Genomic DNA, 22,997 nt, shown 5'->3' on the forward strand with positions numbered 1-22,997 from the left:
TCCTCGCAACAGGATACCCAGGCCAGAGGCGCGGCTATCGTTGCCCCCCGACCAAACTGACGGCCCATGGGCCCACAAGCTCGACCATCTCCTGTAGCTGCTGAGGTGTGGTATCCCACACTCCTGCAGGAACAGGACATCGGCTTTAACGTTGGCTAGGAAGGCCATCGTAGAAACACATCGCCTAGCCGATTTGATGCTACGTACATTGATGCTGGCAATTCTTAGCCCCATTTTAACAGTTTACGAGGTTACAAGTGTCCATTTGCTGCTGGTCTTGCCTCTCTGGGGTAGCTGTGTGCATCCCCATGGTGACGGCAAACCCAGGGCTGAGGTAGCTGTCCGGCTCCACGCTGGAGCCATTTCCCTGCTCTGGTGTCTTCGGGTCGGGCCTAGGGTCCGCATGGTCCAGTTCTCTGTCTGACAGCAGGGCTGTCACAGGACCGCTGCTCCCAGTTACCTGGAGCTGTGGGCCGGTGGGTACCTCTTGGTTCTCACCGGGTGGGGGGAGGCCTTTACCCATCCCCTCAGAGGGATCGTCTTTCCCTGTTTGGGTGGTGCTGCCCTCCTTTATCCCCGTGGCACTCTGTCTCTTCCTCTGGTGACAACCCTCCTTGCGCCCGTCCTCACCGTCGGAAGAGCTGCCTGTATCCTCATCGTGTAGGTGTCGCTTCCCTCTTTGCTGGGTGGCTTTGGGGGCCTTGTAAGGTTTCCTCTTCCTGCTTTTGACTGTAATCCATATTAGCCATATTGGTGGTCTGGTTGGCTGTCCACCATCTGCAGTTGGTAACACTTGCCATCATCATTGATTTGGTCTGTTTAAAAACTGCCCACAGATGGGAGCAGGTGGGCAAAATCCCCCTCAGGCATATCCCCTCTGATCCTATGCCCACAGCTAAATAAAAACCTCGTTGATTGTGTGGGCGATTGAGTTGGTCTGATAATCACATACCTAGGTTTAACCAGTGTTGACAGCACTCAGATGTATGTAAATAACATCAGAAGTGCACTAATGCACTTCATATAAAGATTGGTTGTTGTGATTATACTTTTGACTGGGTAAGTGAACTACTGGAACACTTGAAAAAAGTCTTCACACCCCACTGCACTTTCAAAATAAGTGATGTGGATAAAGCTTACACTTATCCTGACAAAGCTCCTTTTAGCTGTTTCAACATTTGCTTGATCTTATTTGCATATGAGCAAATTTTGTACGTAAAGCCTTTCTCATGGAAACCAGAAGTTAAAAAAAAATAATTCTTTGGAATAAGGCATTCTGTAGCTATAGTAATGTAACATTTCTTTCCAAGAGACAGTTTTGGCATTCTCACCACTTTCAGTCTTTAGCTTTCATTTGACCTTGTTTTTCTTGAAGTAATTTGAAAGGTAAAATCTGAAGTTGTGATATGCCATTCCTTTAAATAAGATTCTAATGAAGGAGCAGTGTTCTGAAAGCTAGTGCTTCCATATGAACCTGTTGGACTATAGCCTGGCGTTTTGTGACTTTTAACTTTTTAAAAAAAGGCAGGAATAACTACATGCCCACCTTGCACATGCCTTTTATCTTTTACCCATTGCCTTTTATTCAAAATCAGCTCCTAGATTTGTCATGGTAACATTTATGGGAATTAACCTGCTTTTCTGATACAAGTCTCCATTTTTGTCAATAGAGGAGTGGAGCTTGTATCTGACAATATTTTTCACACTTGGATACCAACTAAAATCTTCATCAAGAAAGTCAAATGAAACATTTTTTTCAGTTTATCTTTCTTTCTTAGTTGTAGATCATCAATCATTTCCTGTAAAACAATCTAATAATGCTAGAAGCTAAACAAACTATCCTAAATCTGCAGTATGCACATAAGCTGTACCACCGGGTGCATCTTAATGCATATTTATTATGTTTAGTGAGGCTTCTTTCTACACGTAAGGAGTGCTATGTAAATGTAAGTTTTGTTACAAAGTATAAATGGGATACTATTGTTCTAAATATTCTGTTACTCTGAAAGATGTTTGTAAGGAATCTTGGAGATGTGGTGTTTCAACACTTTAACTAGTATTTACAGGGCAAGGCAAATAAGAGTGGAGAATAGTGAAGAGGGAAGGAGGAGTTAAGAGGTTAAAAGTCTGAGTGGAGGGGAATAGAGACAGGAGAAAGAACATTGACCCTATGATAAGTGAGAGGAGACGTAGTGAAGGGCAATGGTTGGAGAAGGGGGCTGGAGAGGAATAGGTGGTGGTGAGCTGCCTTCTTGAGCTACTGCAGTCCTCAGGCTGTGGGGCATCCACTGTGCCGTTAGATAGGGAGTTCCAGACTCTCGGCCCAGTAACAGTGAAGGAATGGTGATTTAGTTTCATGTCAATATGATGTGCCATTTGGATGGGTGGTGTTCCCTTGCCTTAGCCGTCCTTTCTCTTCCAGCCGGGAGAGTTTATGGGTTTGGAGGGTGCTGTCACAGGAACCAGGGTGAGTTGTTACTGCGTATATGGTGCACACCGCTATCACTGTGCATGGTGGTGGAGAGAATGAATATTGAGGGTATAAGCTGGAGTGTCAGTCTAGTTGGCTGCTTTATGATGGATGGTGTCAAGCTGCTTGAGTGTAGTTGGAGGAGCATCCATCGAGGCAAATGGAGATTATTCCATCTCACTCTTGACTTATGTCTTGTGAATGGTGGAGAGCCTATATGAAATCAGAAGTCAAGTCACTCACTGCAGAATTCACAGCCTCTGATCTGTTCTTGTGGTCATGATATTTTTTATGACTGATTCAATTCAATTTCTGATCAGTGATAACCCCCAGGATGTTGATGGAAGGTGATTCAGGGACAATAATTACATTAAGTACCAAGTGGCAATGGTTGGACATCCTTTTATCATTTGTGTGGCACATAATATACTCGTTGCTTTCTGACAAGGTCAGGAGTCACACGATGGTAGGTTATAGTCCAACAGGTTTATTTGAAATCACAAGCTTTCGGAGCAATGCTCCTTCATCAGGTGAAGTGAGAGAGGGTACACCGACACAGAGTTCATAAGCAGAGATATCAAGGGATCATACAATTGGTTTAAGTATAGTGAGCAAACCTAAAATGGCTGATGGAGAACTCTGTTAGAAAGGAAATGTAAGTTCCAATTGATTAAGATGCAAATCCAGAATCTGTTGCAAGTCACTGTCCCAAAATCATTAAAGGTTTAATCAGTGTCTGCCTAATTTCCCACCTTCAATCAGGCAGAGATACACAATGTCAGGCACTGTATTGTAGGTGTGAGGCCTTCAGAGTCTTCTGAATTTTAAATCAGGCTGATCTTGTTCTGAAAGCAGGCATTTGTAAAATGCCACACTCACTGACTGTGACTACAAATTATGTATTTGCAAATAAATCCACATTTTGGATGAAATTATTCACCTCATAGATTTAGATGTGTGTGTGTTTGTGTGTGTGAGAGAGAGAGAGAGAGAGAGTGTTTGTGTGTGTGTGTCATTGAGAGAAGGTGTGTGTGTGTATGTGTACATACACAACAGACTACCAGACAGAGTTGTGCCATTGTAGAAGCATAGCGCATGATAAACCCTTTAAAAGCAAGGTGCATATGCAACCATATTTAGTGGGAGAGCTATTCATAAAGACGGAGTTGTCAAAATGCTGCTCTGTTGGTGGTAAAGGCTGGATTGGCATTACTTTCTTCATGTAATTTTTAGGATTACGAAAAGAATTGCTAATCTAACTACCAACTTGATAGGTTGCACTACTATTTCCATTTTATACTGCTGGATCAGTTTTAACATGGTAAATTCTGATTTGTAAATTGGGGAGCCCGCATACTTTAGTTTCCCAGTGTTCTGACTATTTCGATATGAATGTTGCTACTGCATTTCGATTAGTTTCTTCAAGAGCAGTTTATTCCGCTAGTTTAGGAAGTAGATAACTAGGACATGAGACAAAACCACAGAATTTGGATGGCTTCTACAGAGAAAGATTATGCAGATGTTTACTCTTCATTCTTTTCAAAGTTAGGATTCAGCAGTACAGAAAACAGGATGTGGTAGTCCTGAGCATTTCTTGGTACTGATGATGAAACCACCCAGAAGTGTGATTGGACTTAATTGAACTGAATTGAAATTATTGTCATGTGTAAGGAGGCACAGTGAAAAGCTTTGTCTTGCGAGCAGTACGGGCAGATCACAGAGTTAAGTAGATAGATAAGTAAATCATAGGTAAACAACGGCAAAAACAAAAACACAGATACAGGCAAATGTTAACAGTTTGTGAGTCCATTCAGTGTTCTACTAACAGTAGGGAAGAAATTATTCCAAAGCTGGCTGGTGTGTGTGCGCTTCTGTACCTTTTCCCCAATGATAGAGGTTGTAGAAAAAACAGGGTGGGATGGATCTTTGAGAATGTTGGCGGCCTTTCCTTGACAGCGGGCATAGTAGATGGATTCTATAGATGGGAGGTTGACCTTTGTGATTGTCTGGGCCGAGTCCACTACTCTCTGTAACGTCTCTGATTTTGAATGGTACAGTTTCCATACCAGGTAGTGCTATATCCAGACAGAATCCTCTCGATGGCACACCTATAAAAGTTGGCAAGGGTACTCGCTGTCATGCCAAATTTCTTCAGCTAACTGAGGAAGAAGATACGTTGTTGTGCCTTTGTAACCATTGCGTCCACATGAAGAGTCCAAGAAAGCTTCTTGTGGATGACCTCTCCCAGGAGCTTGACACTCTCCACCCATTCCACCTCTGTGCTGTTAATGTGTAGGGGGGGCATGAGTAACATCCCGCCGAAAGTCAATTATGAGTTCCTTGGTTTTGCTGGCATTGAGAGCTAGCTTGTTCTCAGAGTGCCATTTTTCTAGTTTTTCCACCTCCTGTCTGTAGTCTGCTTCGTTGCCATCTGAGATTCGACCAACTATGGTGGTGTCATCAGCGAATTTGTAAATGGCATTAGTCTGGTATTTGGCAACGCAGTTATGGGCATACAATGAGTACATTCAGAGGCTGAGTACGCACCTCTGAGGGGCTCCAGTGTTGAGTGTTGGTGAGGATGAAATATTGACCCCAATCTTCACTGATTGTGGCCTGTGGGCCAGAAAACTGAGGATCCAGTTGCAGAGAGTCAGGCATAGTCCGAGATCACTAAGTTTAGTAATCAGTCTCGAGGGATAATAGTATTGAAGGTTGAACTGTAGTCAATGAGTAGGATTCTTACGTAGCTGTTCTTGGTGTCAGGATGTTCTAAGGAGGAGTGAAGGGCAAGTGATATGGTATCTGATGTAAATCTGTTGGTCTGATAGGCAAAATGGAGAGGGTGAAGAGTAGTGGGGAGGCTGGAGTTGAATAATGCCATGACCAGCCTTTCAAAACACTTCATGACCACCGAAGTTAGGGTCACTGGGCGGTAGTCATTGAGACATGCTGCATGAGCCTTCTTAGGCACAGGGATGATGTTGGCCCTCTTGAAACAGGCATGGACAGTGGCCTGCTGCAGGAAGAGGTTGAAGATGTTTGTGATGATTTCTGCTAGTTGATCTGCGCATGTTCTGAGTGTATGACCTGGTACTCCATCTGTTCCCATCGCTTTCCTTGGATTCACACGAAGGAAAACTGATCTGACCTCTGATACAGTGACTGTTGGGATAGGTTCATCAGGACTTATCGGAATAGGTGTTATCTCTCCACCGAAATTCTGCTCAAAGCGAGCATAGAAGATGTTGAGATGATCTGGGAGGGATATGTCATCGTCTGCTATCTTGCACTGTCTCTTTTTAGGTATCCCTTTGGCATAGTGCACTGTTGCAGTAAGATGTAGCCTAATGTAAGTGAAGAATCTGAGCAGAGGCACTGGGTTAAGGATGCTGTTCTGCCAACTCATCTCCTGTACAAAGAAAGGTGGATCAATTATGAAATAGCAAAAAAGAATTATGCACCAGGAACAGAACTTTGTAATACTTCCATAGTAATAACACCACACCTATTATTGTTTTCTTGGCTGCCATCCAATTTTAGTGCAATGGAGTAGGTGAATGGGGTGAGAGGCCTTTCGACTATGTCCGATATTTAAAATGCAACTGGAGCTATTCTCCTACATATCCCAAGGCGGTTCTCATTGCTTGCTCAGTCGCATGCAGAAGTGGGCAGGTTTTGATATTTCTGGTCTTTCTGAAAATCTGCTTTGCAGAAATCACTATTCAATATGAAACATTCACTGGGCAGCAATGTTTACCCAGAGTTGGAGGAGGGTTAAAGATACTCATTTAGAGCAGTCTAAGCAGATGAGAATCAAATCTAGGAAATTCGGAGAATATTGCTGCTTACTCTCTACTGTATTACTTAACACAATAGATGGGTCACCTTTTCTTGCTGCAGCTATCACTAATTGATACGGAACTTGATTTCCAGTTAATCAGAAACAGTAATGCATGACATGTGGTAAGTGCAGTTGCTTAGCACGAGTGGGTGACTTTGGACTGATGGTTTTCAATGTTCTTCACTGCTGCAATATTTCTCACCTTGTATCTGGGTCTATTGGATTAATTTATGGAATTGATTGTTCTGATTAGTAAGAAACACCATTATCTTTGTAATATGTTATTAAAGGATGTTTCGAGGTGAATTTAGAGTCATAGAGATGTACAGCCCGGAAACAGACCCTTCGGTCCAACTCACCCATGCTGACCAATTATCCCAAACTAATCTAGTCCCATTTGCCGCCTTGGTCCATATCCCTCCACACCCTTCCTATTCATATACCCAATCAGATACCTTTTAAATGTTGCAATTGTACCAGCCTCCACCACTTCCTCTGGCAGCTCATTCCATACACGCACCACCCTCTGTGTGAAAAAGTTGCCCTTTAGGTCTCTTTTATGTCTTTCCCCTCTCATCCTAAACCTATGCCCTCTAGTTCTGGACACCCCCACCACAGGGAAAAGACTTTGTTTATTTATCCTATCCATGCCCCTCATGATTTATAAACCTCTATGAGGTCACCCCTCAGCATTCGACGCTCCAGGGAAAACACCCCCAGCCTATTTAGCCTCTCCCTACAACTCAGATCCTCCGACCCTGGCAACATCCTTGTAAATTTTTTCTGAACCCTTTCAAGTTTCCCAACATCTTTCCAAAAGTGGCCTAGCCAATGTCCTGTCTAACCACAACATGACTTCCTAATGTCAATACTCAGTACTCTGACCAATAAAGGAAAGCATACCAAACACCTTCTTCACTATCCTATCTACCTGCGGGCTCTACTTTCAAGGAGCTATGAACCTGCACTCCAAGGTCTCTTTGTTCAGCAACCCTCCCTAGGACCTTACCATTAAGTATATAATCCTGCTAAGATTTGCTTTCCCAAAATGCAGCACCTCACATTTATCTAAATTAAACTCCATCTGCCACTCCTCAGCCCATTTGCCCATCTGTTAAGGAGATGGCTGTATTTGACCTGTCACACACTGCAGAGGGCATATTTCCCACATGTTAGAGTTGCAGTGCTTGTGTTAATGATATAACACACATACTATGATATACTATGTTTGATATACTATGTCTCATTTCAAATAATAGGCTTTTTCTAACTCCATTGCATTTATTATGCTTAATATTGAACTATAGCCTTTAAGTAATGTTTGGAACCTCAATGCAGATAAATTGAGAAGCAGCTCAGATCCTGACCATAGGGATCCCAGGTGTAGTGGACAGTGAGCAGGAAATCAACCACCCTCACTCTCAGGCTCACCTGCGCAGAACTCAGGGTGGTTATAAACAGGGCATATTGAGGGAACAAACAGCAGCAGAAAGACTCTCCCTTCTTGGTCTCACTTGTCTTCAGTGCAGAGTATGGGGAATTATACCTTTACTCTGACTGTAGTGAAAATGTATCAAAGGAGTCATGTCATCGTGTTGTCAGATCACATCGAATTGGAGCCTTGGTCTGCAGCACCTAGATAAGATGTCCTATTTTTATCATCCTCTGATATAGTTACATGCACAAAAATCTGTTTCTTTTCATTCACTTGAATGTAAATCTCACTACACCCAGAACCCAAACAACAAGAGTAGCCCAGAAGGTGTTGCCTGGTTATTGACAGGGCTTGAGTGAGCAAATACACATTTGGTCTCAAGCTGTCTCTTTATCTTGATTACACAGTTCCCTGCTCCTCTGTAGAGGGCGCTGCAGTACAAAACTCTCAAATCTATGGGAAGGTCTGATGTAAAAGTCCCAGAAACAGGTGAATTGGCTCTGCAGTCCATATCAGCCTTTATTGTTTATTCAAGCTTTCCTCAACTAGCTATATTAGCTTAACACTTTATTTCTTTCTCCCTCAAATGATTATCTAGCTTCTCCATAAATATGCCTATACCATTCACATCTCCTACTCCCTGTGGTAATTGTGTTCCACGTTCTCAGCACATTTTGGGTAAAGACATTTTTTCAGAAATTCCTATTAGTTTAATCAGCAAATATCTTACATTGATGCCTTGAGCTTCTTCAAAAGTGGAAATACCCACTTTTTATCTACACAATCAAATTTCATAATTTTGTTGACATCTAATAGGCTGCCCCTCAGCCTTTTTTCAAGGGAAAGCGAATCAAAGCCATTCATGTTTTTTGAAAAATGTCCTTTGTTCATAACATTTGTAAAGATACATTACATAATTTTTCAAACTTAACATTCTATAAAGTGCAATGCAGATTATTTTCCTTCAATGCAGTGCAAGAGCACCTCACTTGCTATGACAGATTATATTTACACCGCATATTCACATTTCATGTTCAGTATTCTTTGGTACATTCTTTCTGTTTGGAGTGTTACATTTACACAGGTATACTATTGGATTGCAGTGGACATGTGGCCTTGATCTCTGCTGTAACCTGCTTTCACTTTGGTTTCTAGCAGACATTAAACACACTGCATGAGGTCCCCACTTTACGTTGCTGTGCTGATGTTTTGTCTTAACATATTTTATTTTCAGGACCTATTTCTACAAATAAGATGTCCACTTTTGTTTTAGCATCATTTCAGTTATTGTCCATATTCACTTTATCATAATCCTCAGTATGAATGTCGTACACACATCATTGCATGTCATGTCCCTAGTGCGGCCAGCTCCCTACCTTATCCATGGAACCCCACATTTCCCATGGCTCATCTACCTAGCTTACATATCCCTAGACGCATTGGACAATTTAGCATGGCCAATCTGCTTAACCTGCACATGTTTGGACTGTGGGAGGAAATCAGAGAACCCAGACGAAATCCACGCAGACATGGGAGAGAACATGCAAACTCCACACAGACAGTCACCTGAGGATGGAATCAAACTCTGTCCCTGGCACTGTAAGGCAGCAGTGCTAACCACTGAGCCACCGAGATGCTCATCATCACATGTTCCTTGTTCTTAATTATGCATCATTATACATCAGAGTCATGACAAGTAATATTAATCCTGATGGGAGTAAGTTGTTTGCAGTCAAGGCAATGTTGATGTTTTAAAACAAAAATTTTGAGGAGTAAGACCTGTACAGTATCCAAACAAGATTTTTTATTTGCAAATGAGAAACCAAAGTTGCTCCTCTTTGTATTAAGGACTATTCATTGATGCAAACTTCTGAAGTTTCAAAAATGCCTGTTATGGGTGAGACACAGAAGGCATAGAGTTTATGGGGTATTTGCTTCTGTACAACATATGGTTAAAATTGCTTTTCCTCCACTCGATCTATTGCATTGGTACCCATGATCTGGGGAACACGCAGGATATGGATTGTGGTTCCTCAGTGTGTCATCTTACTCAAGTACTGGGGGTCAGTTACTCAGTTGGCTGGATGGCAGGCTTACAATGCAGCATGATATCAACAGCATGAGTTCAATTCCTGCATCGATAGAGCTTACTATGAAGGACACTTCTTCTCAACCTCTGCCCTCACGTGGTGACTCTCAGGTTAAATCCACCATTGTCTTTCTCTCTCTCTCTAATGAGATAGCTATGGTGACTTTACCAACTGCCTCACTACCTGGTGTGAGTGGCCTTCTGCAAGCAGTGATGGAGTATTTTGATAATTGACCTGCTATAGTTGAATGGCATGGAAGCATGCAGAGCTATGGCAGGTGGGTTATGAGGTTGGCCTATTTAATTCATATGTGAAGGTGAGATGTAGTGTCAGAATATACAAGCTAAGTGTTGATTATCAGGAATTGCTGGATTAATTTCCCAAAGGCAGGAATTATGTCAACAGAGTGTTGTTGCCAGTTTAGCCTCACACCATTCTGTGATAGATGAAATCTTCTAATACATTTGCAACCATGAATTTTCATTAGTGGAAAATCTTTTATTTAATTAGGTTCTACCTCCGTTAATAGCAATGACACATCAGAATCTCATGCAACCCAGTTCACCACTCAAATTTGTGCAGTATTTTCTAAGGTGAGCACTTGTCTGTCTTGAACTCTGTGGCACAAGAGGCGGGGTTGGGGGCAGAATGTGTGGCAAGTTTTGCTTTTAGTTCAGAGTAGGCAAATGAGAGAAGGGACAGAGGACAGAGGAGTGTGTTCAGGTGCTGGCAGGAGGAGGGACGTCCCAGGTGTGGTGGTTGTGTGTGGGGTGATTACTTCCAGGCAGGGATGGTAAGATGAATGAGGGACCTAATCAGTGAGTCTGGTGCTGTCAATGTAAGGGCTGTTTGGTTCACATTGAGGGCACTGTGTGGTAGATGGAATAGCCATTGGGGGTGGGGGTGGGGGTGGGTGGGAGTTAGATTCACCAGTGAGGAGATCCAGCTTTGGGTATTCATACTTCGCATAACATGGGCTGCAAGGGCGTCTGATACAACTGAGGATGATAATTGTCATTGTTAGAGTAGACATTTGAATAGATGTGGCTGTAGACACAGGGGAGATAGATGGAATGTCAATGGAACTTGTGGCAAGTCAAACGTAGTGAGTGGAAAGAGGTTCAAGTGTCACTGAGGAAAGGCAAAAGGCTATATGATGTGGGTCTATGATAATGGGTGCAGGAATGAGGATGAAGAGAGGGCATAAGCTGCAGCAGCAGGAAATGTTAGAGTGACATACAAAAATGTCACGTCTCCAACCGGAACCTCAACTGAAATGAGAGAAGGACATTTGATGTGTTGTTCTGGGTGTGAAAAAACCCACCAAACTGACTCTCTGATCATTATTTCTATGGATGAGAACCCCGGGCAAGCATGCTTTCAATACTATGTCTCCCCTCTTTAACACATTGCAGCCATGGGTCTCATTTACTCAATATTCCTGCATCCTTGTGAGCAGCAGAGGATGAGATGATGAAGAGCTCTTGCCTATTAACAGCAGAGATTGCAATGGCAACCGCAGGTATCACTAGAACAGGAGGCTGGATGCAGTCATCCAGTGTAGATCTTTTTTTAAGAAGGACATAATCCTGTCAACACATCCTGAGGACAAGAACAAATTATCTCCAGAGATGTCGAAGAGATGATGCCATAGATGACTGATTCTATTCTGGCAGTATTAACTGAGCAATGTCAGATTGTCCATCAAGACCTGCTGCCACGTGGATTTGGGAGAACCCCATGCCAGTGTCTCTTAAGATCACTGCACAACTTAATTCCTACCTCTAGTGGTGGTTTCTGCTGTAGGCAGGTGACTTCTTACAGGCTATCACACATTGGCACATAAAGGAGGTGACTGATGCCCTATTTTGTTGAGGTAAGTGCATCATCCATGTTTCCATTGAGGAAGACAGCTAGGCAGCAGTGTCAGCCGTGTTCAGTCCTACTGCTTGGTTCCTTGAGTGAAAGAGATTATCAATTACACTCCTGTGGCCCTTAAGATCTTCTCAGAAACAACAGCTGTTTTTGTGATTCACAAAGTCCTTCACTCCTTGAATGTCGAACTCGCACAACTTGATGGACTTTGGTTTCTCACAGTCAATCAATCAACAGATGGAGATGGTGGCATAGTTCTAATAGCACTGGACTAGTCATTCAGGTGCCCAGCTTTGTTTTGGAAGCACATGCTGAAATCCCTCCCAGGTGGCTGCTGAAATTTAAATTTGGTAATTAAATCTGAAATGTAAAATTAATCTCATCCATGGTCAACATGACATCAATGATTGGTTGGTGTAGAAACACATTTGATTCACAAATGTCCTGTTAAGAAAAAGCGGTCTACTGCTTTTACCTGGTCTGGTCCATATGTGGCTTCAGGCCCACACATTAAGTGACTATAAACTGCCTTCTGAAATGGGATAGCAAGCCACACAGTTTCAAAAGCAAAACTGGAATGAGCAACAAATTTTGTCCTTGCTATCAACACTTCATATTCCATGGAATAATAGAGGAAAATAGTCAATTCATGTATTCTTAAGAAAGGTGCTATTAGCATTCGATTATTTTACAATTATACACTCTTGAAAAATGACAAGGTCCCAGAGAAGTTTGTATTGGTTCTGGATATTTTGCCTGCCCCATTTCAAACGTTTACTTCATCAGAGGCAATATAAATGCAATGAGAAAGTATCTCCTGGAGAAAATGAGTCATTGAAGTCCAACAGTTACATTTGGGAGTAAGGGATCATTTGTCTTTGAATTCTTTATCTGTTATTTTAGCTTATTGATGTTGAATGGGAAATTGGTTACAGAGTGGAGTGGCATATAAACATGTCAAATGTTCCTCCTTTGTTCTTGTCAATAAGTAATATTGGACTGACCAAGCAGTGTAACTGGAAGAAGAAAGTGATTTCATCCAACTTACAAAATACCTTTTAGTAATGCAGAAGGCCCAGCTGCCTCATGTCTTTTTGCTTCACATCTTTGGTCTTTTCTTCCCCTCAGTGATTTGAACTAAACAGCAGCCTTCTCGTGGATTGTCTATAAAGGTTGAATTATGGAATTATTTGTAGTTAAGTATGAAAAAATCTTGAGCTGCTTAATTGACCATTAATTTACAAAATGTTACTTTTATGTTGTTCCTTAATTAACACAAAAGATTTTCAGACATTGTAGCACTGAGTCTTGAACTGACTATAATTTCATTCATTTATCATAATAATCATATATATTCTGATTTTTGTAGTTTTGATGTAAAAGTTCACTACCAAAAAGGACTATTTAAGTCCACAAACTTCGAGTAATGGGATGATAAACCAGACATGAATAAAACAGTGGCCAAAATCTATTCCTTAGACAACAACAGCAAAACAAATTACCTAGTAATTTACTTCATTTGCTTTCTGCAAATTCACAAGTGCACTTGCATCAATGACAATAATGAATACATTGATTAAAACTTATAAACATGCAATTTAAAGAATGTTATATCCATTTGGAATCACTCTGTTGATTATGAATGTTTAATCTAAATATCATCAGCTAAACAGATGTTTATGTGATCAAAGATTTTATTTGTATGTTATTTCACTGAAGGCCAGACTTTGCATGAATCTGAGAAAGTTGCCTTCCCATTTGGATGAGAGCGCAGACACTTTCTTTCCGCGGTGCTATCTATTTTCTGAAATGGAAGATGAACGTACTCTCTGCAGTGAGTATGAGATTCCCATCCATTTAGAACAATATAAGAAAAAACTATCATCGGCTGAATTAGAAATGATTGCATGTAGAGGTGATAGAAAGAAAAATCACAACATGTCTGGGAGTCAGCTTTCATCTTGCTTCCCTCACGCCTAATGAAATCTGGTGTGCTAAATTTCATCACAGAATTTTTCCTCTTACTTCTCTGAAGGAACACTGCAAATGCACTTCATTGAAGGAAATGTTCATAGATTTAGGCCTTTGAGTTTTCTAATTGCTCTCAGTGTGTTATCCAATTGGTCAACAATTCAGTGAATTTTTACCACAGTTCCTGCTGTTTCATTTCCCTCTCAGAGACTCTGTTAATGGGCATCTAAAGAACTGAGCAAATTCAGTTTGGCAAACTTGAAAATCATTCGAAAGTAAATGCTGAAACATCCCTCCAAACTGACTCCACCAAAGTAATGCATGGTCAGAGTCAGTGCAGAATTTTGCTTGGCTATTATGTATTCACTCCACTGTTGGAACTTTATGAACACTTGTTAGAGAGAGAGGCACACTGTGGCAGCTGGTGTTATCTATATGAGAAATAAAAAATATGACTTTATAAGGAGGCCAAAAATCTCGACAAAATTTCTTTCAAATCTTCAGTATGGTGGTTTTTGTTCAGTCTACAGTCCAAGCATGAACACACAATAGACTTGCATTTGCCCAATGACAGACTATTATAAAAAGGTTTTATTTGGAGATTTGTTCAAAATTAATATTCCTTTTGATTCTATATCCACTTGTGACATACTATGGTAAATCTTTGCACATTATTATAACCTTTACTTCAACTGTACTCCCCAACCCATCACAACCACATCCCTCCATCTGGATTGCTTTTGAATATGACTATGACCTTCCTTTCCCCTTAGAGTCATAGAGTCATGGAGATATACAGCATGGAAACAGACCCTTTGGTCCAACTCATCCATACCGACCAGATATCCTAAATTAATCTAGTCCCATTTGCCAGCATTTGGCCCATGTCCATCTAAACCCTTCCTATTCATGAATTTTGTGAATGCTTTTGTTCTGCATTTGTTCCTAACTTTTTATCATGATAAAGTTTGGTAAGAACCTGAGGCATAATGAAAAAATTGTTGATCTTTGGTTAAAGTTTAACACATTCACAGGAAAACACCTAAATGTGAAGCACCTTCCTGTTCTTTTGTCTGAATTATACAATTAGCAAAATCTTCCTACCTCTTAAGACAAACTGCAGTATAATGGTAAATGAGTGTGCTCATGATGTTGTAAATGATGATGCTTTTTTTGATATGAAGAGAGAGACATGTGACTAAGGTTCAAAGCAGAGCAGAAGGGAGAAACTGTACTGGACGGCTGTTTTCAGTATAATGTACATCTTAATGAAAATAAAGAATTTTACAGGAGTGAGAGCGAGGGAGAATAACTCTATGTTATAAAATTAGGGAAGTCTTGCTAAAACTGTAAGAGCCACAAGTTAGACCACTCCAGGAATACTGTGAACAGTTTTGATTCCCTTAACAAAGGAGGCAGCTCACAGAAGGTTCACAAGGTTGATTCCAGGCCTGCAGAGATTTTCTTATAGAGAAAGGCTGCGTAGTTTAGGCTTGAACTTGTTGAAGTTTAGAGAAAAATGAGACAGCCTTACTGAAACATTAAAGATTTTTCAGGGATTTGACAGGGTAGATGCAAAAATTGTTGATTTTTTCTGTTCTTGAGGGAGAGTCGAGAACCAAAGGGCATAATCTCCGAGTGAGGGGTCATCCAGTTATGACACAAATGAGGAGAAATTCCTTCTCTCAGCTTGTAGTGAATCTGTGGCATTTCTTAAAGGGTGGATCATTAAGTGTATCCAAGGCTCAGATAGACATGTTTTGATCAATAAGGGAATCAAGGGTTGTGGGTTAAGTAGATTTGAGGTTTATAAGCTTAGCATGACCTCACTGAATGCCAGTTCAGACTTAATGGGCTGAGTTGCCTACTTCTGCCCTCCTGTCTTATGGTGTTTAGGTTAAACTAGAGATGCAAAGACCTTCGAATACTAGCAGCCTACCTTCAAAAAGTACAATACAGACGCCCAATGCTCAAGTCAACCCGGGCTGGATTGAATCAGTGAAAGGAAAGACATGCAGGCGTAAATCTATCGGAGAAACACAATCAATGGTTTTCTTAATTCACTTCTGGGATTTTGGCATTGCTGCCATTTATTGCCCATCACTATATAGAGCAGCCCAAATTATAGTCACAGGGGTGTACTCTCAATGCACAGTATTATTGGAGGGAAATTTCCAGAGCCTTCAACATTTCTAAGATTAATTTGTTTGATATCAGCCACAAAGTTGATCACTGAGTCTTTATGACTTAGTAGGAATTGGAGGTCACTTTTGTTTATGGATAGCAATCCAAATTTATCAACTATCAATAAACTAAGTACTGTCACACAATGTGACAAAGAAATAAAAATGATTTAACAAACCCATCACTGCTTTCTTCAAAAACTTCCAGCATAGGGTCAATAGGCTGAGGAGTGGCAGGTGGAGTTTAATTCAGATAATGTGAGATGCTGCGTTTTGGAAAGGCAAATTGGAGCAGGACTTATACATTTAATGGTAAGGTCTTGGGGAGTGTTGGTGAACAAAGAGACCTTGGGGTGCAGGTTCATAACTCCTTGAAAGTGGAGTTGCAGGTAGATAGGATAGTGAAGAAGGCATTTAGTATGCTTTCCTTTATTGGTCAGAGCACTAAGTATAGGAGTTGGGAGGTCATGTTGCGGCTGTACATGACATTGGTTAGGCAACTTTTGGAAAATTGTGTGCAATTCTGGTCTCCCCCCCACTCCCCCCCCCCCCCCCTCTCCTATTGGAAGGAGGTATTGAAAATTGAAAAGATTGACAAGGATGTTGCCAGGGTTGGAGGGTTTGAGCTACAGGGAGAGGCTGAATAAGCTGGGGCTGTTTTCCCTGGAGTGTTGGAGGCTGAGGCGTGACCTTATAGATGTTTATAAAATCATGCAGGGCATGGATAGGATAGATAGTTAAGGTCTTTTCCCTGGGGTGGGGGGAATATAGAACTAGAGGGTTTAGGATGAGAGACAAAAAATTTGAAAGGGATCTAAAGGTCATATTTTTCACTCAGAGGGTGCTGCACGTATGGAATGAACTGCCAGAGGAAGTGGTGGAGGCTGGTGCAATTACAACATTTAAAAGGCATCTGGATGAATATATGAATAGGAAGGGTTTAGAGGAATATGGGCCAAGTGCTGGCAGATAGGTTGTGATATCTGGTTGGTATGGATGATTTGGACTGGACCGAAGGGTCTATTTCTATGCTCGACATTTCTGTGATATAACTCTATAAATTTACTGAAACAGTTAATGAGAAGTAGAGAATACACATTTGTTTTACTGTGTTTACAAATAATTCCAGTCTAAAAACAGATAATGTTGCTTTCAGATGACTTCAGGCTTACTGGTGCAATCAGCATATTGAAATGGGTAATTTACAATTCTGCAAATGCTCCGCAAAGTTCAAGCACTGAACAAGGTCAGATGAATACAAATGATACTGAAGGACCTAAAGCAACCTTGGTAACAGGTAAAATGCACTGTTTCTTTATCTGTTCAGATTCAGTAAAGAGTTCATTTTTTGATATCCTACATAACCTTGTCAATCAATAATCAGTTTCACATACCCATGATTACATTCAATGTCCTAGTCTCTTTTTGGCTCTTTGTGGAAGGAAATTGTAAAGACTAACAATTAGGAAATCTTTCCTCCTCTCCATTTTAACTATTGTAAAGTTCTGCCCCCTAGTTCTAGATACAACCTTAAGAGGAAATATTCTCCAAGCATGTACCATACATCTCCACAAAATCTTAAAGTTCAATAAGATCATTTCTCATTCTTCTCAGCCCAATGAGTGCAGACAAACCTACTCAACCATTCTTCATAATACAATTCTTTCTTCCACGGGAATCAGGCTAGTGAACTTTCTTTGAACTGTGTCTAATAAAAGTGCACACCTCCTTAAGTAAGGAGACCACAACTCTTCATAGTACTTCATGTGTTGTTTCAGCAATTCAATAGCAGCAGCAAGACTTTTCTACTTTTTTTTACCTAGTCCCCCTTACAATAAACACCAAGTGCTAAAAATTGCAAGAAATCTTTCATGGAGGGTTTGTCTCCCTGAGACCTAGTGGATTTTTTCATGCCCTCATCCGAAACCTGGCTCATTAACGACACATCAAGCCTCTGCAGTGCCCCTCTTGTCCAATGCTAGCTTGATTATCCCACTTGCTGTAAATGGAAGTATTGACTACTGCCAGAATACCTTAGGATCACTGCCAATGTGATAATTAAAAGGACACTGTGCACCAGATCAAGGGTTGGCAGTCCCGAAATGCCTTGCATTGAAAAAGACATTCACCCAGACATGGCAGTCCAAAGGAAATCAGGACTATTTACCTTCCTAATTACTCATTACACCTGCATGCTAACATTTTGTATGTAGACACCGGATGCTTCAGCATTCAGCATTCTCTCTCTTTTAAATAAATTCTGTTTTTCTGTTATTCTTGTCAAAGTGGACAACCTCAAATCTTCCTGCGTACTACCCATTTTCTTTGCCCACTCACAACCTTCTATATTTATATCCCTTGGCAGATTCTTTGTACTCTCCTTACAAGTTCTGGAGAAGAATCATATCAGATTGGAAACATGAATTCTGTTTCTCTCTCCACAGATCTTGCCAGACCTGCTGAGTTTCACCAGCACTTTCGATTTCAAGTATCTACTGTATTTTGCTTCTATAAGAAAATGGTTTATATTAAGTTATATTGAAATTCATCCAAAATCACAGATTGAAAGCAAACTTTTATCAGGGAACACAAGGGCCTCAGGGTCAGGCCTCTTATGTGCCACACATGAGGGGCTAGGTTAGACCCCAGGCAAGGAAGGTGTTTAGAGAACAGACTCGAGGGCACAATTGCCAATCCTTGTTCCTTTGTTACAGAACTCAGACCTGCTGTGTGCATCTCACTATGACAATATTACTGTTTTTATCCTCCCTGAATCCCTCTCTGTCCCCCTCTCTAAATACCCAAATGGCATGTTGGCTCAATTGGTTGGCACGGTAGTTCAGTGGTTTAGCACTGCTGCCTCACAGTGCCAGCAAATCCAGCCTTGGTCAACTGGCTGGGTGGAATTTGCACATTCTCCTCATGTATGTGTGGGGTTCCTCTGGATGTCCAGGGAGAGACTAGTTAGGTAGATTAGACACGGGAATGCAGGGCTTTAGGGATAGGGTAGTGGGGTGAATTTGGATGGGATGCTTTTCAGATGATAGGTATGGACTTGATGGGCCAAATGTGCTGCTTCCACAGTGTAGGGATTCTAAGATTCTATGAACCCAATGCATGATCATTCTCTTGACCAAGCTGTCTCCTCTTGTCTGCGTATTCCACTGGTTTGAGTTTAAAGCTCTTTATACACAACCTTTAGAATCTTTCGTTTCAAATTGTATACAAGATTTCATGATTGCAATACCCAACCCTATTGTTAATTCCAAAATAATCAGCCACAGTACATTCTACTTTATGGAATATTTATTTGCCCTTTCTCAGATTCTAGAAAGCCCAACAAAACAACATGTCAGTTATCCACCGCACTCATCGAAACTGCTATCAAAGTGTGTGAAGAGTTTTTGCAAACTCTGATGCGTGCTGGAAAATATTTTGAAGTGAACATCTCACCAATACTTAGCCAAAAGGATTGGGCAAATCTAATTGAACAACATTACTCCCTCATTCGGTAAGTAAGCACAAGCTGTAATAATTATTTGAATTGTATAGACATTTTCTCAGCTTGCACTGGTGTGATGGATGAATGGTCTGTTAATACGGTAATTATTTACCTGGTAAAGAAGGGAACAAGAACTGGTCACCTTTCCACAAAGCTTTATACATATTTCCTAGTCCAGTATAAATAGAGGTCATTATACTCTTTATAGACTAGTCCCTTTCCTGTGGGAAACTGGTTCTTAATTTATACTCCTAATCCCACCAGTAACATGCACCTATCAACATTCACTTACTTCAGCATTTGTAATACTAGCATGGTCTGTTTTTACATTGTATGTTTTCCATCTTTCTGTGTCAACTTTGGCCGTGAATTTCCATTTTGGATTCACCCTGACCTCTTGCTGTAACCTTGCTGAAGAGTAACAGAAATGGAAAAAGATTTAAAAGCCGCAAATCAGCAGAAAATATGTCTGTGTCATTTATTTGCCCACATCATTAAACATTGAATATTAAATTACAGCAATTTTGGTTGGTACATTTCATGTACAATTATTTAACTTGCTTGTTCTCTTCTTTGTGCTAATTCTAAGCATGTGTTAGACATTAACTTAAATAAGTTAAAAATCACACAACACCAGGTTATAGTCCAACAGGTTTAATTGGAAGCATACTAGCTTTCGGAGCGTTGCTCCTTCATCAGGTGATAGTGGAGGGCTCAATCTTAACACACAGAATTTATAGCAAAAATTTACAGTGTGATGTAACTGAAATTATACAATGAAAAATTGTTGTCTGTTAAGCCTTTCATCTGTTAGAATACAGTGATAGTTTCACTGCTTTCATGTGTAAATCACAAAACCTTTTTTTATAAGTTGCATTCTCAGGTTAGCTGTTAACAATGGGTGGTAGCTATTTTGAGCTCAAAAAACTGCATGCATACATGTAAAACTCTGAGCTCAAAAATTGCATGAATTCATATAAAACTCCATTATCTCACTTTTTAGATTAGAATCAATCTAAATATCATGGCATAGACAGAGAACACAGGGGGCCAACACCTTCAACATATTGTCTAGCTATCACCATTGTTAACAGCTAACCTGAGAATGCAACTTTAAAAAAAGGTTTTGTGATTTACACATGAAAGAAGTGAAACTATCATGGTATTCATGAAACAATCAATTTTTCAATGTATAATTTCAGTTACACTGTAAATTCACACTGTAAACTTTTGCTGTAAACTCTGTGTGTTAGGATTGAGCCCTCCACTATCACCTGATGAAGGAGCGACGCTCTGAAAGCTAGTGTCCTTCCAATTAAACCTGTTGGACTATAACCTGGTGTTGTGTGATTTTAACTTTGTACAACATCGGCATCTCCAAATCATAACTTAAATAAGTCAGCTTTGCATAAACTTAGCACATCCAAAGCATCTAGTGTGAGTGTGATTAGAGTTTGTTTTGTCAGTGTTGTTGTTCGTATTTCTACCATTAAACCTTTTGTTCGTTTAATTTCTTATTCTGTTGTGATAACACAGGCTGGACCGGTATTCAGCAGGAGAAGCTGTACAGGTCCTAAGTGTGTTTTGCATTCACAAGGTTTCCTGGCTGCATTTTGATTCCTAGAGTACTAGATTACTAGTACATTAATAGGCACATGTTGATCTTTAACACTGTCACTGAAGGGTTTCAACTGTTAGTTGTGCATATTTGAACACATTATACTGTACAAGGGCAGCACTGCAGCTCAGTGGTCAGCACTATTGCTTCACAGCACCAGGGACCCGGGTTTGATTCCACCCCCAGGTAATCATTCCCAGAACCTGTGCCGCTGCAGTCACCCGGGCCATCTTCCAGTTTATATGGAGGTCAAAGATGGACCGGGTCCAAAGATCTGGGCAACGGGGAAAAAATACACCCAATGCCAGCCTCACCCTGATGGCCACCTTTGCGTGTGGCTGCATCAAGCTGTGCGTGGATCCCCGGTATGCAAACACCATGTGTCACTACGTACTGAGGTTCGATCTGTCCCCGGTGTTGCGAAGGATGGGCCTGGCCTCGCTGCCACGGTATGCTCCGAGTAGTTGGACCGTTCCGTATCACCTGTCCTTCGTGGAGAAGTTTATGAAGAAAAACACCTTTGACCACAAGTCCATCAGGAAGTGGTCAGCACGTAGTGTCCTAGAGACTCTTCGGGAAAAGGAGAGGGTGAATCCTATCGAGCGGTCCCCTGAGCAGACTGTCAAAGCCATTTGGCAGAATGCCTCATCGCCAGAACTTTCCAACAAGCACCAAGACATGGCTTGGCTGGTGGTGAGAAGGGCTCTGCCTGTGAGATCCTTTATGCATGGACTCTCAGCTGCACCGCATGCTGCCCTCGAAGCGGCTGCCGGGGGGGACGAGACTGTCACACACCTCCTTCTGGAATGTGCCTACGCAGAAGAAGTCTGGAGAGGAATGCAGTGGTGTTTGTCGAGGTTCGTCCCGAGCAGCGCCGTGACGCGGGATTCCGTGCTCTACGGTCTGTTCCCCGGGACACACACCGAGACGAACATCAACTGTGCCTGGAGGATCATCAATTCGGTGAAGGACGCTCTCTGGGCGGTCCGAAACCTGTTGATCTTCCAGCTGAAGGAGTTGACCCCGACTGAGTGTTGCAGACTGGCACATTCCAAGGTCCAGGACTATGTGTTGAGGGACGCGCTGAAGCTTGGGGCAGCTGCTGCCAAGGCACGGTGGGGAAAGACCACCGCGTAACATCTGCCTGCCTAAAGAAGAACAGGGGGCCCACGCAGTCATTTGGGCTCTGCTGACGCCTCAGCTAAAAATGTATTCGTACAGACCTATAAATAGAAATGATTACTCTGTTTCGGTATGCAAAGAAATGGAATGTTTACATATGTATGGCATGTCCAGTTGTATAGATCATCAAAGTATTTATGAATAAAGTATATTTTTGAAATAAAAAAAAAAGTGTGGAGCTTGCACATTTTCCCCATGTCTGCGTATGGGTTTCCTCTGGTTTCCTCCCACACTCCTATGATGTGCAGATTAGGTGGATTGGCTGTGCTAAATTGTCCTGCAATGTCCAGAGATGTGTAGGTGGATGGGCTAGCCAAGATAAAAATACAGGGTTACAGAGAGGAGGGTTGGGGTTGGTTGGGATGCTCTTCGGAGGTTCGATGTGTTCTCGATGGGCTGAATGGCCTGCTTCCTCACTGGAGGCATTCTGTGATTCTGTTCTCTGATTCTTGTGTCTTGTTGTGAGTCTTGCATGCCCAAACCCCTGGTATATGATCACAAATCGCAAAACTATTTAATTGAGCACAGCACAACTTGTTGTGATGAGTTTGTCCTTTCACCTTCAAAACCTACCTTGAATGGATAGAAAAGAAATTCTTTGAGTGTTGGGAGCTTTTGTATTATGGTATGGTTTGAACATACAATTGATTGATAATATAATGCTTTGCAATTGATTTTATTAAGTATAAGTTAATGTGTTAACTTCACTCCCCAAAGGTAGTTCAGTATTGGAAGCAGGCTGTAAACAAAATAATCACAGATATTCAGCAGAACTGATATCGATTTTATGTTAAAAAGCATAAAAGGCCCATGACAGCCAGATGACA

General features: G+C 41.4%; 1 protein-coding gene across 1 annotated transcript in view; it reads left to right on the forward strand.

Annotated features, from left to right (window-relative positions):
* The window catches only part of LOC122561499 (protein monoglycylase TTLL8-like), an 87,555-nt gene that overhangs the window by 47,455 nt on the left and 17,103 nt on the right, over positions 1–22,997 (forward strand). The window contains exons 9-10 of the mRNA XM_087999297.1: positions 13,434–13,548; positions 19,193–19,379. Coding sequence (XP_087855423.1) covers positions 13,434–13,548; positions 19,193–19,379 — 302 coding nt within the window. The remainder of the gene's footprint in view (positions 1–13,433; positions 13,549–19,192; positions 19,380–22,997) is intronic.

Source organism: Chiloscyllium plagiosum, unplaced genomic scaffold (genome assembly GCF_037043375.1).
Source record: "Chiloscyllium plagiosum isolate Xiang-an unplaced genomic scaffold, Cpla_swu_hap1 HiC_scaffold_23, whole genome shotgun sequence".
In the NCBI taxonomy this organism is placed as follows: Eukaryota; Metazoa; Chordata; class Chondrichthyes; order Orectolobiformes; family Hemiscylliidae; genus Chiloscyllium; species Chiloscyllium plagiosum.